Source organism: Haliotis rubra, unplaced genomic scaffold (genome assembly GCF_003918875.1).
Source record: "Haliotis rubra isolate DU_JTF1 unplaced genomic scaffold, ASM391887v1 Scf609, whole genome shotgun sequence".
Classification (NCBI taxonomy): domain Eukaryota; kingdom Metazoa; phylum Mollusca; class Gastropoda; order Lepetellida; family Haliotidae; genus Haliotis; species Haliotis rubra.
In genome coordinates, this window is record NW_025767312.1 from 116,362 (window position 1) to 133,439 (window position 17,078).

Below are 17,078 nucleotides of genomic sequence, written 5' to 3' on the forward strand. Positions count from 1 at the left end.
GCGCACAATAACAGTCTACCTTCGACATGCTCAGAGACAAAAGCTTCGGTAAACAACAGACCGTCCAAACTTACATGACGCCGAAGATGAAGTCCGTAAAATGATGAAAAGACAGATATTGGTTGACACAACACAAGAGTCAACACATAGAACTGCTCTTTGTACATCGTGATCCTCATCTGATACATGACCGGGGGAAGCCACAGCAAAGACTGACATCAGTGTCAAAGAATTTACATAGCCACTGCACTTATCGTCCAGAGGACTAAGTGAATAAAACAAGCGTACAATATACGGCATCAACGACCCATGCACAAATGTGTAGTGTTTTTTCCAGAAGGATCCCCCTATCGGAGTACAACTGCCTGAACACAAACGTCCGTGCTAAACAGAATTATTCATCACGGCAATTATGTACCCTATTGATGTACTGGCGCGTCCGTTATCGCGTCGTAGGTTTTGTTTCCGAATCAGTAAACACCTTTGCACATAACAACACTCCTGTCTGAAGGTACCAGGTACACCCAACATTCTCCTCTATATAAGTATAGAGGGCATACATTCAAATGTTTTCAAACGTCTTCTTCATCTCCACAGTAATACAACATTTAACATCACATCGTTTCAAGTATAGATAGTGACAGGGCCCAATTCCCAAGCGAATTACAGATACAAAAGAATATCCAACAGCCCATTCGTTGTTCCCTCTCAAGTGTGTTATTCTTATTGACAACTATTTAACAAACAGGCGTCAAGCCATTAGTCAGGCCAAAATGTACTGATCTCCTCAAAATTAGGGACAATGTGTTTTCGACAGATCGTGTAATGGTAATATTAGTGATGGTCCGCTAATATGGCGCTCATATCCAGACACATTGCCTGCTCACGGCGCTACGTACATTACTACCCCCGGACATAGACACTTTCGTACCTTCCGATACTTTTTCAACTCCCTGTGGGTCATACAGCCATGCTGCCTGTTAGGCGCAATGAACTAAACAATCACATTGCCAGCACATACTCACGGGTACCCATTTTACAGCTGGGTGAACTGAGACAATGACAGTACTGAAACAAATGACAAGTACTTTGAAATTTGTTTCCGATGTGAATGTAATGTTATGTTCAGTTCGAGTAGCCTTGGTATTATCATAGAATGGCGTTTCTGTTCAGACACGATTTTAGAATCAAATATAGTTGCAAGCAACGATATGGGCTCCTTGGCTTTAGTTCTATCTATTGTATTTGAGGGCTGGAAATCATCCTCCAGAACGGAGCCAGAACACGTTTTTGACAGGCGAGCGGAACTTCTAAATACAGCCGGGGTCGCGGGGGTCATGTACCTTTTTTGAAGAAGTTCTGGAGAAGAAATAGTTCCCTCTTTAAAAGGCTGTATCTCAGTTGTTCTTGGGTCTACAGTCAAAACAATTAGTGTTCTGGTTTTACCAAGCCTTCATCTACCATACTGGCAGAATGTGCACATTTGGTGAGCAAACTACTCAGAAAACTGATGAAAAACATGGCCAAAAACTGAAAACAAAAATACCTGCCAAACATTGAGAAAGGTGGTAGCATTTCGTTGAATCCCGAGACAGCAATAGAACAAGCGTAATGAAAAGGCAACGCACGCACCCAGCAGAAAATTGGTACACTGAGGGACAAGTCATATGGCAACTAACGTTCTAGCGCCTCACGTTCAGCTTGGGTTATCAGGGGTTATAATGTCCATCATGTTGAATGTGCTTTAGTACGACATAATTATGTTTGTTCATATTGTAAAAAGAAGTCACATAAAGCCTTAAGAAGAGAGAAAGTAGTAAACACAACGTGGGTTTATGGCATCAGGACAAAACGTAACAAACATTAGATATGTACACACAAGGCCGCCCGTTTTCTGGGAACTGATTATGGCACGGATTTCCAAATTCATTCGTGAGTAAGTGTAAGATTTCAGTTCTCAGACAACACTTCCACAAGGCGGGAGGAAAGACTTTATATGACGTTGACATAATAATCTTTTCCTAGCTGATGTGACTGCCAAAGACTGTGAAGGTTGTGAAGATTTATCTTGCAAATGAAATACAGAACGTAACAGATCTTAGTTAACATACTTACTTGAGCCTGGGAACTGAAGAACCATGACTTGCCATCAAAGAGATAGATGTGTTCAGTGTTCTGATATATTCACGGCGTCATTAATGAAGGGTCACTCTACTGGTAACTCTATTTCTTAAATGGCCACTGATCCAGAGCGATTAATGCTTCTCGCCAACAGTCTAATTACGAAACCAAGCTGCAGGCTGGTGGGTACCTGCTCATTCGACCGTGACGGGCGCGGGGACTGGGCTACTGTCCACCATGGCAGAGTTTCTTCTGAGACATTAGGAAGGGTGGATGCACGTTATTTGAAAATATCCCCAGTAGTTATTATCTGGTTGTAATATAAAATACCAGCAGTGTAAACATTTCAGATTTTCTAATGCCTGGATGGTATAATGACTGATCCAACTTGATCCTAATTCCGTGTTTTTTACCTCGATATTCAATCATGTCATTTTATAATATGATGTTTATTACCTAGGCTATGATAATAAAAACACACTTTATATAATTTGATGTATTTGAATCCGTAAACTTAACAACCCCACCTAGCCATTTCTAAAAAAATCTAAAATTTAATTAGGTAAATAGGTATATACAGTAAATGCATATATGTATTTCTTACGCAACAATGCAGTTCCGTTTGTATCCTCAAAACAGTGTCGGCCTATAAGTTTTTGTCAGGCATTCAAAATTGCATGCAATACAGCGATTACTACTCCCTTTCTGTAACTCGTGTTTGGTGGTTAACCTACACGTTATTTGTCATCATTAACTTGATGGTCAGTTAAGGAATTTACAACAGGTATAATTAGTGGTAACACCACTCAGATTACCCGACAAAGGTTCCCATTTGGCATTTCTCGTGTCTGGAGTAAATACTCAACATCATAAATTAAGGTCTGATGTGTCAAATGTATTACATCTTATGTAATATGCGCATGGAAGTGCAGCAAGAGGGATTAACAGCTGAGTTACAAAAACTCAGTGTTCGCGTTAATGCAGAAACCTGTGTTTTTCACGCAAAAAATTCATAAAAACACGCAAAAATATTGAGCGTGCGTGTTTTGCACGCACAGATTCTGATCTACTAAATATTAAAAAGTACCTTAAAACAGCAATTAAAGTGATAGAGTCACATCAGCCATATCGTGACGAGAACAAGTTAATTTATAATATATCAATATTAAAATCAATAAATTTGCACAAATTTGCCCAAATGGTCTAATGAATTTCTGAGGTTTACGACAAACCTCGTCAACCTATGGGAATGTCATGTTTTGCACAGCGTGTGAAAAAGCCAGCATGCCAATACCATTAGAAGAGTGAGTGAGTGAGTTAAGATTTATAGTCACATCGGCAATATTTCAGCCATATCATGACTTTAACAAATTACAAATTCATAATAAATGCAATTAAATCATAGAAACAAACTCTCGACGAAGTGCAATAAAATAACTAGATTATCCCAGATAGAGAATTAAGTGAGTGAGTGAGTGAGTTTAGATTTACGCCGCACTCAGCAATATTCGAGCTATATGGCGGCGGTCTGTAAATGTTCGAGTCTGGACCAGACAATCCAGTGATCAGCAGCACGAGCATTGATCTTCGCAATTGGAAACAAATGACATGTATGCACGGGTATGTCCGTTTGTGCACGCACACGTACAAAACCTACTGCGAACAGTTTAGGCCTTTCCAGTTTATTCTGAACCAGACCATTGTAGAAAGATCTTGAAGCTGTTCTTTAGATATATAAGGGCAATAACGTTTTATTGAGAAAAGGAGGGGTGCACACTTCATTTTGACCCGAGTTTCAATGGCCATTTAATAAACTTTCAGGACAGAAGGGGGGACTGCGTACCCATGCTACTCCCCCCCCCCCTTTTCCGTGCTTGAGAATATTGCGCTCATATGACGACGTGCATGCGTGTGTATGTGTATGTGCGGCTGCTTGTACTAGCCCTGACTGAAGCTGGTTTTATAGTGCTAGCCCACTGAGATACCATGCCGCAGTGAAGCATGAATACCCCACTCAGACACATTATACTGACTCCGAGCCGACCAGTCCTTGTGGTACCCATTAATGCCGAGCGCCAGGCAGGGACCAACAAGTACCATATTTTAACGTCTTTTGGTATGACGCAGTCGGGGTTTGAACCCGCGACCTTCCGCGCTCCGGGCGGACGCTCTAACCACTACCCCACGGAGGCGGTCCCGCGGTAAAGCTGGAGCATGACACATACTGAAGCAGTAGAAGTGTTGCCATTTGTAACCGATGCGGTGGAATCTTTGGCAGATTTACATGTAGACGTCTTGGCAGCAGACATCGATGCGACCGAATCCCTGACAGTTACGTCCTTAAGTGTGTTGTCATTCACATTCATTCGTGGTCTTTCGACTGGTACCTCCTGTTTTACATATACTGTAATTTGCAACAACAAAATAATAATGATGACTGATAAAAATGCCCGAAAATATAAACTTGTGTTTTGAAACACGCACGCACGCACGCACGCACGCACGCGCACACATGCACACGGAAAGACAAATAGCAAATACTAGTACATAAATACATCTGTACATAGTCTAGTCTGGGCCAGATAATCCAATGATTCATATCATGTGCATCGATGCCACGATGTCAACGAAGTCAGCGAGCCTGACATTCCGATCCCATTTGTTCCCTGCGAGTATCTCCGTCAACAGTGGTGGTTCTTGACGAGTCCAAGGCATGTGACATCCAGTTTGTTGGAGATATTTTGACTAACATGCATCGCAAATTGATGCATTTTGGAGATCCGGAGTAGTTATGTATTAAAAAGTGGGGAATCAAACCCTGGGTCTTCACCTTGACCACGGACCACCTCATGCCTTTAGTCGCCACTTAAAACATGTATGGGTAGCTGAAGACCAAATCTAAACAGGCGTTTGCTGAATATCAATAGTGAATATATTAGGGTAACTTCTGTTTTTCTCATTACCCGATTGTCTGACCAAAAAATGAAAAAGGACGAATACCTGGAGGAAATCTCGATTGTAGGCCCGCTGGCTTAATTACAGCGCACCAGTGGAAGTGACAGAGGGGAATAAATTAGGTGTGAGAAGGAACGCTGATCTCGTAAAACCTCTTGCAAATGTAAATGCACTTTTACACGAAAAATTAAGATTTTCCACAGCGTAGCAAAGTCCAACTCACTATTAGGGATCCATTTGTCTACTTAGCTTGCACGTTGGCTGACGTTTTGGAAATGCGAGGAAAGATCAGGGTAGTTTGCGTTCGTGAATTTACATGTGAGTGAGTGAGTTGGGTTTTACGTCGCTTTTAGCAATATTCCACCAATATCACAGCGGGGAACACCAGAAATGGGCTTCACACATTGTACCCTTGTGCGGAATCGAATCCGGGTCTTCGGCGTGTCGAGCGAACGCTTTAACCACCAGGTTACCCCACCGCCCCGAATTTACATATGTAATACTGACAGAAGTATCATTAACAGAAGCCAGTACGTATTTTCCTTTAGTTATAATTATTGTATTGTAATTTCATAAACATATTAATGATTTAATTTTTTGACAAAAAGACTGCAAAATATTGCTTAACGAAAATGGGTTATATCTATATTCAAGGTATGCACACGTCGTTTGAAGGAATTCTCAGTCTTTGAATTGTTTTAGATCGTTTGATTGACAGGACGTTGATGTATAACGACTTCTCCAGGTGCGTGCTACTCTCAAACCTTGTGATCACAAGAATTCTGCTGTGTGCTCTCTTTCATTAGCTATTTTTTTAACATAAACCGTGCCATGTACCCACTGTAGAACCTTCAGATTATCCGGATGATTCCATATGAAAGGAACCTTTTTCGCATCTTTTTGTATGCTTGAGAGTCTGTATTTTCGGGTTGCCCAAAGGATTGTGATGAGTGATTCCTGTGCGTTTTGTACCCGGGTTAAATAATCCGTCTCTCTAAATGTGGGACCACTTTGGCCAGTGTTCATACATGTATATATAAGTTACTGGTGTGTTTTTCATATACTTCGGAGGAGAGTGTTATATTTAATTTTAGAATATTAGTTTAGGTGTGAAGATACTGGATGGGCTGCTGTATCGTTTAGCTTATTTAAGAGTTTGTCAGGCGTCACATTCAGAGGAAGTGACGGATCTGTGTGTGAAGTTGACGGATGCTATGAACATATTTGCAGGCTGAATACTGGTAAAGAGCATGTTTTGGGGAACAGGCAAGACTTCTTCGGAGTACGAAAACAAGGGAATCGGAGAACCAAGCCGGACCTACATGGCATTTAGTGGCACAATACTTGGGGAGGACTGTGGCACTGACGGGGAATGCGTTTCTCGTAATGCGTTTCTCGTAATGCGTTTCTCGTAACTTACTGGAACGGCCGCCCTGCAAGAAGCGGCTTCATTTGTGAAGTCATTGACTGATACTGTGTACCATTCAGAGCTTGGAGGATTCTGGATTTCTTCTGAGATGTGAATGTTTTCATTTATCGTTTATTTTTTAATGTTTATTATTTTCACACATTTGGTGTGTGTGTTCTCAGCAAATAGATCATTTACTGCTTTAATGTCATTGAAAATATTTAAATTTCCTTTACCCATGCTTATCTGCTGTAACGAGATTAAAGGATTACTGTCAAGCATATTTTGACGAAGTGCGTGATGTTTGAGATCACTAGGGATTTGGTCAAGTGGGGAAACCTGTATTTCTTTGCGTGCATGGTTCGTGTGCAGCTGACGATATACACTCGTCCTTACAAACAACAGTTAGTTAAGCACAAGGACCCGTCAAGATCCGGGTAAGAATTGATCTTCAGTAACCTATGCTTATCGTAATAGGCGACTTACGGGATCGGGTAGTCAGGCTCGCTGACTTGGTTGACACATGTCATCGTATCCCAATTGCGTAGATCGATGCTCATGCTGTTGATCACTGAATTGTCTGGTCCAAACGCGATTAATACAGACCGCCATCATATAGCTGGAATATTGCTAAAAGCGACGAAACTCACTCACTCAGTTAAGCACAAGAAGGTGAAACGAAGATGGAAGAATCAGTGTCATGCATATATTGCTGCAAGGCACATACAAAGGATTCGCGTCGAAAATACGCCGAAAACAATGTGTGATGTCCATTTCTGGTCTCCCCCGCCGTAAAACTAAACTCACTCACACAATCACTCACTGAAGGGACGAGAGCTTTCAACTTTAGACACAGAATTATGGCCCCTCAGATGATTACAGCGCGCGCTCGTCACGCCAAATGCCCAGGTTCAGTTCTCCACTGATTTGGGGGGCGGTGGGGTAGTCTAGTAGTTAAAGTGTTGGCTCGTCACGCCGAAGACCCGGGTTCGAATCCCCACATGGGTACAATGAGTGAAGCCCATTTCTAGTGTCCCCCGCCGCGATATTGCTGGAATATTGCTAAAAGCGGCGTAAAACCAAACTCAGTCAGTCAGTCCACAAGTTGATCAGTATCAACAAATGGAATCCATGTTTCTAAACAAGAGACACAATAAAAAAATAGTTTTGTACATTTTAAATTCATCTAGATTTAATTTCGACAAAAGTCGAACCTCTGGGTTCCGCGAGTAGCTGATTGTCTCCCCTTGTTAGCGTTGCGTCCCAGCGCCCTACTGGCCAGTGTTCGTCGAGTTTCAGTTGGTCAAGACTCACTAGGCGCTAGACCCTGCACATCAGGAACACGATCACAATCACGCTCACAATCACCACTAATTTGCAGTGTGCGAAATAGTCACTGGGATGTATACTCATACTGCCTACAGTTCCAAACTGCCTACAGGTTAAAACAACATGATGAGGTCCAGTGATCTGGAAGTGAAGTTAATGGGAATACACCGATCTGACCTGTTCTACCCCTCCTAAAATGAACTTAACCAGGTAACTTGGTTCTATCCTGTCTTTCCGGTGTCCTCCCATTTGTGAGAACTCCCAGTTGTGAGACACATGAATTAATGGTTGAGTGCACCTGGGCAGTGTTTCCACATCCCTACACTGAAAGTGGGAACAACCCTGTTGTTGAATAGTACCCACAGGAGACATGGTTCATTGATGAGTTAATTAACACAGAAGACATTGTTCGTTAAAGGTTAAAGAGCGTTTATTGTTTTCAATAAAAAACATCGATAGATACAGAAATAATGAAATAGATTATAAAAGATATGAAGCAGGTAGGTCGACATCGGTACTTGCTGATCGAAAAGAGCAGACAAAGGTTAATAAATACATTATATTTATTATAATTAAGTTATTAAGTTAAAAACAGTTATTGTTATATTATTTAAACACGTAAATCTGAGTAGGTATATATGTTTCTCTTTCAAATGATCACGTTTCCTACACAAAGTGTTTATCTTTTTAGAGACATTTACTTGAGTAGGTTATTAACGTATCTTTAAAGTCTCATTAAGTTACCTCCAGAGGAGCGCATGAATGATCTGTAGCCAGTTTGAAGAATATGAAGCAATCAGATTTTATGACTTACGGTGAATTAGGTAGATACCTAATTCAAACCACAATTTAGAACTTCAAACCACAGTTTACCCATTGAAACATGACGTTGGTACGGGTTTTTTCATCGCGTTATTTTTCAACTTTATAAGTTGAATTTGCATTGTTAATGATTTGTTTCGGTAAATCCATACCGAAAGGTATCATAATCTGCAAAGTTATGTTTTACGTTGCATGTGATCTTTAACTTTTTAAATCAGTTCTCTCTTTTTATCAAGTTCATTTTTTAGCCTTTATATATTTATCATTATTCACTTAATAAATATGTCTTTAAGCATGGTGTGGTTAATTTGTTTTTTGTTCCCTTCATTTCTTAATAAGTGTACTACTACGTCGCCGAAATACCTTAATTAACGGATCGCCAGTGGCGAGTTAACCACGCCCCAAAAAGAAAGGGAGATAACTCTCAAAAGGTCCGACAACATAGCTGTCAAAACCAACTGTCAAAATGGCAGTCGTGATATCGTTTAGAGACATTCCCGATGATATTGGCCCGAAACATTTGCCTTATGAACCTACTTTGCGGCAAAAACGACGTGGAGTGGCTTTTAGTTCTGCCTCATACCTTCATTCCGTTACTTTCCATTCATGTTGTGATAATATCGTGTCGATTTGCGGGAGGATTTATAGAAGTCAACGGAAAACCGAAGCTCCTCATGTCATCAACTTGTCCCTTGACAGAATTCACAACTCGTTCACTGACGCCCATTGCAGCTGCAAATGTGGGTGAGCAGTACACGTAATACTTTCGGGAGCCTTTCCAATTTATCGCATAAATCTGTTGGGGTTTTATAAGCGGCATATACAGATATCAAATCAATTACACGTCTGTGTGCCGGCCATTTCAGTTGTTGACAATGAAACCCATGTTATCCCATATAATTACGTTAAATTTCTATCATCGTGTTAGAAACAGATTCTGTAATAAATGTAAGACGTAAATGTAATATCTGTTATTAGGCATTGCGGGAATAAAACCATGTATTTTCTTCTCAATTATATTATATATTATATATTCCTGCTGTCAATCAAAGTTCTGTAACAAATGTATTCACATTATTCTCTTTAGTGCAAGTGGAAAGTGTTCCCATGTACTGGCACTTGTCCTGATACTGGAAGGCTGGAAGATATCAGGCTATCAAGCCATTCCTTCACAGCCCTCTTCCACTAGCCTGCCTCAGCAGTGGGATAAACCAATGGGACCAGAGATTGAATCTGAAGCAGTGTCACAGATAATTATTGCCAGGCCTGGAAATCTTAATAGGAAAAGGAGACCTGTGATGGCCACATTCGATGACAACAGGTGATGTTATTATATACTTAAAGTTTTATTTCAGATTCTGAACTTGTTTTATGAAAATGATGTATCATAATGCAAGCATTACCTATATGACATGTTTACTCCATGATCATCAGATATTTCCAAGGTAGAAAATACTCATCACAGTTTATAAAGCAATATCAGATGACTATTGAGCAGTTGTTTGCATAAATATTACAGTTCAGTTAAGTGAACAAGGAACAAGAGCACGTACAAAATATTCATTGACATTGCAAGTTTTTAACATACACAAATACAATATTTGTGACTAATACTTTTTGTACTTGCAGGAAAGTTCAAATACAGGAGTCTGACAATTTTGAATGTTTGTACCCTTCCAATGGCATTTTCGACCACCACTCTGTGTGTTGCAATTTTCACTGTTTCTGCCACATCAGACACACACATCTGACCTATACCTGGTGCAAAAGGGGGAATGTTGAGGCGTAATCCAGTAGCCCTTATAGTGGGGCAGTTAAGGCCAGGATTTTGTCCAAATTGTGCACTTTGGGTAAAAAGCACCAAACTTGGCACCCTGATACATTGAACAATTCTAAACATTTCTGGATGTGGATCCACCTCAGTAGTGCCCCCTGGTGGCCGAAAATCCAAGATGGCCGCCAGTTTGACTGAAATCTATAACTATGTCAGCCCATGCTCAACATATCATAATTATCTTGTCATATTCAGTATTTTATTACTGAATTGTCTTCATAGTGCTGTATGCAATTAACATCTAGCATGTAGCGCCCCCTGGTGATGACAAAATTCCAAGATGGCTGCCAATTTAGATTTCTATAGAATGTTTAAAATGTTTGTACACAATGTCAGTATTATTTGTTGAGATCAGTTTAATTTAGGATATAAAAAATTCCTTGTTACTGAATGTTCTAGCTATTAATACCAAAATGATTTTCCTTGTACATTTAAAGTATTACTTTTTGTTATTTATAAAATAATTAACACATGATTAACATGATGAATACAGTATTGATCAAGGATATTATGTTCCACAGTGTTTATTGTTTTATAGCTATGGATTTTAAAATATATTCTGTTAATACACATATGTGTATGGCATTTGTAAATGAGATCAGCACTTTTGCAAGTAGTATCGGAATGTTCTCCTTTGAACAATCTAAGATGGCTGCTTGTAGCAGTCAATGCATTTTGGAGAGCATTCTTGTGATGGATATTTCATTAATGAGGCACCCAAAGGTTGAATGGGAGGGAACATCAAACAAAGTTCAACATGCTGGAAAAAATAGGAAGATCATTGTCAAGCTGCCGTTTGTCTATACCAGTGTACCCCCATTATGTTTTACCAAGACGGATCATTATGTGCTGCCTTTGAAATGACCTTTTACTCAAGATGAACATTGTGTTAACACAATACTTGATCATGAGAACTAGGTAATAATGATGTTTTCCTCTCATGGGCAGCATACAATGCACTAACAGACCCTCCAACAACAATTGCGCTTATGCCACTGTTTTTAGAATGTGCACACTCTGTTGCTACGATACAACATTCAATGAATGTGGCAAAGAAAGCTGTTGAGCAGTTACACCCAAGTCATCTACCTGTATGCAAATGCTAAAACAATCCAGTGGAATTTCCCGGAATCATATGGTGATGCCAGTTTCCTTATATTAGGTTTGGTGGATTGGGTAGTGAAATAGCTGCGTTCAGGATCCTCGGATTTGATGGACAACTGCAATTTGCGTAGCTGGGTTTGCTGATTCCTTCGTCAAGTGTACCCACCTTGCTAGAACAAGAAAGGTCCATCAGATCACATCCGCTACACAGAACCAAACAAAGAAGACGTTTTGACTTTTAGAAGTTGGTGTGATGCAAAGTCAGCTTCTCAATCCTAGTTTCAGTATTGGTCCTTTGTTCCTGAACTTGAACTTTGCATATTGTGCCTGGTGGGTGCAATTCGAAAAGCAGATTCCCCAAAGTATGTAGCATCACTTGTCAGAGTAATACCATGAGTCTTTATGTTAGATAATGTCATCTTTGCACGTTCGTTTTCAGTTCACATCAGAAACATGTCTTCCTTATCAGTGGAACAGTCGGCACTGTACCACACACTTTGTTCTGGTGGATTTGTAGAACATAAAACTAAACGACCATTCCCTGCCATGGTACTAGATCAGGCTCATGAAGAAATCAATGCTCTTGTGTAAGGAGATGGAGGGACAGTTGGACTGACAGAAAACCCATCAGGATGGGTGGTTGCAGGACCAGAAGCAAGAGTTTTGTAAAAGAAAGGTTCATAGACAGATCAAAACCAATAAAGGAACCAATAAGAAAGAGCAAGCTGCCACTGTTTTTAGGACTGGGGCGGTGGGGTAGCCTAGTGGTTAAAGCGTTGGCTTGTCACGCCCAAGACCCGGGTTCGAATCCCCACATGGGAACAATGTGTGAAGCCCATTTCTGGTGCCCCCCGCCGTGATGATGCTGGAATATTGCTAAAAGCAGGGTAAAACCAAACTCAGTCAGTCAGTTTTTAAGACTGAAGACTCTTCGTCTTCCTATCTCATTGTGCATCACTTGAGTGTGACTGTGCATATCATCAGGTTGTACATATCATGTCTACCAAGAGAAGGGGACTTTCTTCGAGCATGAAAATCAACCATGGCCGCCTTTATTGTCCAAGATGGGAGGAATTAGATCTTGTACAGACCTTCTTGAACAACTTGAACATATACAGGCGAAGCCACCAGATGCTACTCCAGAAGTTTCTGCAGTGATACTTGATGGCCCCATGATTGTGCAGATGCTTCATCCCAGAACATCCATAATGTTTCAAGTCGATATCCAGAATGTATTTGTGCCATACATGTTCCAGTATCTTGAACACCAGGACAGACTGGATATTCTTTGGGACACCTAAACGCACAGCCTTAAAGCATTCACCATAGAAAAAGGTGGCAAGGGTCTAAGAAGAATAGTCAAAGCATCATCACTTGTGCGAGGTAACTGAGAAAGCTTCTTCTCATTTAATGAGAACAAAGATGAGCATTTTGCACTGCATGCTGAACAGGTTCTTCAACATAATTTGAAGGAAAACAAATTTACAGCACCCTTGAGACAAAAGTTGTACCCTCTCCTGAAACAGCTGACAGAAGAGTTCATGAAGAAGCCCACACTTGCAATATCTGCTGCTTCACGTGGTGCGCTAAATAGGTGCTGATTAGTACTGCTTACACAGACGTTGTTGTCATGACGATAACAAACATTCAACAGATACCTTCAGAGTATGGATATCATTTGGCCTAGGCAAGCACAAAGGATATATAGCTGCACATTAAATTGGAACTACCCTCTTTCCATCAAAATAAAAGGCATTTTCAGTATTGCATGCCTTCACCAATTGCGCTGTAACTTCATGTTTTGGGGCCGGGATCGTGAAGAAAACTGCTTTGGATACTTGGAATGTATATCCTGAAGTCACCAAGCATTCCTGTCACTGGCAGATGCCCCAGCAGATACCTGTATTGTATTTTATCGGACAACGCAATGCAATTCCTTGAGCTGTTTGTCATTCTTTTATATGACAGAACTAGTGTGACTTGGAACGTCAGTCAGACAAAAGCCAGACAGACACAGGCAACCCTAAAACAACACACATTACAGGAAGGTCAGGTGCATCTCTGCCACGTCCTGCAGACTGGGGTTGGAAGTTGGCATGTGATACAACATGGATACCATAGTGGACAACGCTAGGTCAGGCACAAGAACAGTGTTATGAACTGACATACTGCACCTGTACGAAGTCTTGCACAGGCCTTTGTAAATGTTACAAAGCTGGTCCAAAGTGCACTGCTTTATGCAGTTGTGAACGAAAGTGTTTCCAGTGAGTGAGTTTAGTTTTACGCCGCACTCAGCAATATTCAAGCTTTATGGTGGCGGTTTGTAAATAATCAAGTCTGGACCAGACAATCCAGTGATCAACAACGTGAGCATCGGTCATGTATTATATTCTTCTGATGAAATTTACGCAATCACAGAGAAATAGTTTCTTTTCTTACAATCTGGAAAGTACGTTTTAAATAACCACCTTACTTTGTTTAAGATATGGCCAGGAATATCAGTACAATACATCTTTCTACAGTTTCAATATTCATGATCAGTCACTGGAAACAGACCCATGAAGGTCCGAGTTAGAATATTGATCTTCAGTAACCATGCTTGCCGTAAGAGGCGACTAACGGGATCGGGTGGTCAGGCTCGCTGACATGGTTGACATATGTCATCGGTTCCCAATTGCGCAGATCGATGCTCATGCTGTTGATGACTGGATTGTTAGGTCCAGACTCGATTATTTACAGACCGCCGCCATATAGCTGGAATATTGCGTGTGGCGTAGAACTAAACTCTCTTACTCACTAATAATACAACAGAATCGTTTACTTGCAAATAAGTACTGAAAGGTGTCTGCATTAAATTGTTCTAAACTTTGCATTTGTAAAATACTAACCGGAATACTTCTTACATTATAAAGCATAATACCAACTGATCATACACAAGAGTGCACAAATAAATACATTCATTTGTTGCTATTTAAAATGTCTTTTTCACAATATTAAATGTATCTAAATATCATCAACTTATCCAAAACTAAAAGGTAATAACTTACAAATAACAGCAGTATAACAAGGCAATTTCTGAATATTTTAGCGCCCATCTTGGATTTTCATCACCACCAGGTGGCGCTGTGTAATAAATTGGGAATATGTACATCACTGTTGCAATTAATCCTCTATGAAATACGAAATTTGAGAAGATAATTATGATATATTGAACATCGATTGCATTTTAGTCGAAATGGTGGCCATCTTGGATTTCCTGCCACCAGGGGCCACTGCTGAGGTGGATCCATATCCAGAAATGTTCGGAATAGTTCAATATATATGTGTGCCAAGTTTGATGCTTTTAACCCAAAGTGCACAAATTTTGCCTTAACCGCCCCACTATTATTTCCTTTTCAATATTAAAGCCCTAGTCTACCAACAGACCATCTCCCCCTTTATGTTTCCCACACTTAACCATTTCTCTGAGGAGGGACAGATAACCACTTTTTTCAGTAAATTCTTTGTCTGATATCGCCCCAGAAAACAGCATTGATATGAATGTAATTGAACCTCTTGGGTCCACACCAATGAGACCTTTCAGGGTAGTACTTGATTTGTAATCTGAATATGCTTGACTTTGCCTTGTCAGTGAAGAGGGTCGCTGAATTTTTATTTCTGTTCCATCAATGATATTAAAGTGTGTGGAAATTCCTGGCGAAATTTTGGAGGCATATATTGCTGCAAAACATCACGGTGAGGCCAAATTGACACAGATCCAAACCTGTAATATAAGTAATTTATCCAATTTGAAAACGCAATACTGCAATCTTGGGGTGATATCAGAAACAGTTGCAGAGGACCTGTAAAAGCAATTACAACTGTTTCAAGCAATAATACATTCTACAGAGAAGAAATGATCTGGCTAGTTTAGGGCACCAAACTCATTATTAGGCCTGAAACAGACTAACCTATTATCAATCTGACTTGTTGTAATGTTTAAAAAATGCTTTGCACACAAAAGAATAAGGTAAGAATGAACACATAACACCCACAACATACTTGTTTCAATTTGAGATTTAAGAAATACAACAGCCTTAATATCTCCCTTGTATACAACTAAGTGTGAATAAACAGGCTTCTTCTCTTTACAGGCACCCCTAATTAGACCAATAGTGGTTCCAAAGATGGAGGACAGGTGCGGAGATGTCACATTTCGAAAAGATGACAACTTACCCGAACTGGATTCAACTGCAACTTTAAAACATCAATGGAAAGATTTAGAACTTTCAGTTGACGAGTCCCATAATTTAGAAAAAAATACAAGATCTCAAACCAAGTCTGATTTGTGGTACAACGCGAGGAAAGGGCGAATTACTGCTTCAAACTTTGGTCTGATTTTGACTCGCGAAAAACAAATCAATGACACATTAATCAGTTATCAGAAACACCTTTGACAAAAAGAAATTTCCAACAACTTATGGGACTTCTAATGAGAAAATAGCTAAACAAATGTACATGAAAAAATCAAAATCATCTTCATGACATTGGCTTTGTTGTAAACCCATCTATTCCATTTATAGGAGCCACCCTGATGCTATAGTGTGTGACACTTCTGTTTCTGGTATTGTGGAAATTAAGTGTCCTTATGCTGTAAGGGACGTGGCCATTAATGAAGCCGCCTGTATGACTGGTTTCCTTTTTAAAAAAGAAGGAAAATATTACAACTTGAAGAGAGGTGATAGGCATTGGTATCAGGTACAGGGCCAGCTACTTGTAACTAGGGCACATTTTGTGACTTTGTAACCTACACCAGACAAGACTTTAACATTGACCGGATATATCCAGATAGGAATACCTTCAGGACTCTGCTTGAAACTCTGTCGCAAACATATGTCAATCACTTCAAACCATACTTTGCAAGGAAACAATCTACGTAGATTATACATGGTCACATCTACGTAGATCATACTATCTCACATCTGCGTAGATCATAGGCTCACATCTACGTAGATCATACTGGTCACATCTAAAGATCATACTGTAACATCTACGTAGATCATATTATCTCACATCTACGTAGATCATTACTGCTCACATCTACGTAGATCATACCATCTACGTAGATCATACTGCTCACATCTACGTAGATCATACTGACTCACATCTACGTAGATTATACTTTTCACATATATCATGTGATTTATTGCTGCTACACATCTACGTAGATCATACTGCTCACATCTACGTAGATCATGCTGCTCACATCTACGTAGATCATACTGCTCACATCTACGTAGATCATACTGGTCACATCTACGTAGATCATGCTGAAAACACTCACATCTACGTAGATCATACTGCTCACATCTACGTAGATCATACTGCTCACATCTACGTAGATCATACTGCTCACATCTACGTAGATCATACTGCTCACATCTACGTAGATCATACTGCTCACATCTACGTAGATCATACTGCTCACATCTACGTAGATCATACTGCTCACATCTACGTAGATCA

The 17,078-nt window shown here is 40.1% G+C and overlaps 1 protein-coding gene across 1 annotated transcript in view; it reads left to right on the forward strand.

The window, feature by feature from the left end:
* Positions 1-12,164, forward strand: part of LOC124255759 — a gene marked incomplete at its 5' end in the record, with an annotated part of 83,765 nt that extends 71,601 nt beyond the window's left edge. Inside the window, 3 exons of the mRNA XM_046689670.1 lie at positions 9,723-9,956; positions 10,265-10,299; positions 12,013-12,164. Of these exons, the coding sequence (XP_046545626.1) occupies positions 9,723-9,956; positions 10,265-10,299; positions 12,013-12,164 (421 nt within the window). The remainder of the gene's footprint in view (positions 1-9,722; positions 9,957-10,264; positions 10,300-12,012) is intronic.
* Positions 12,165-17,078: the final 4,914 nt, after the last annotated feature.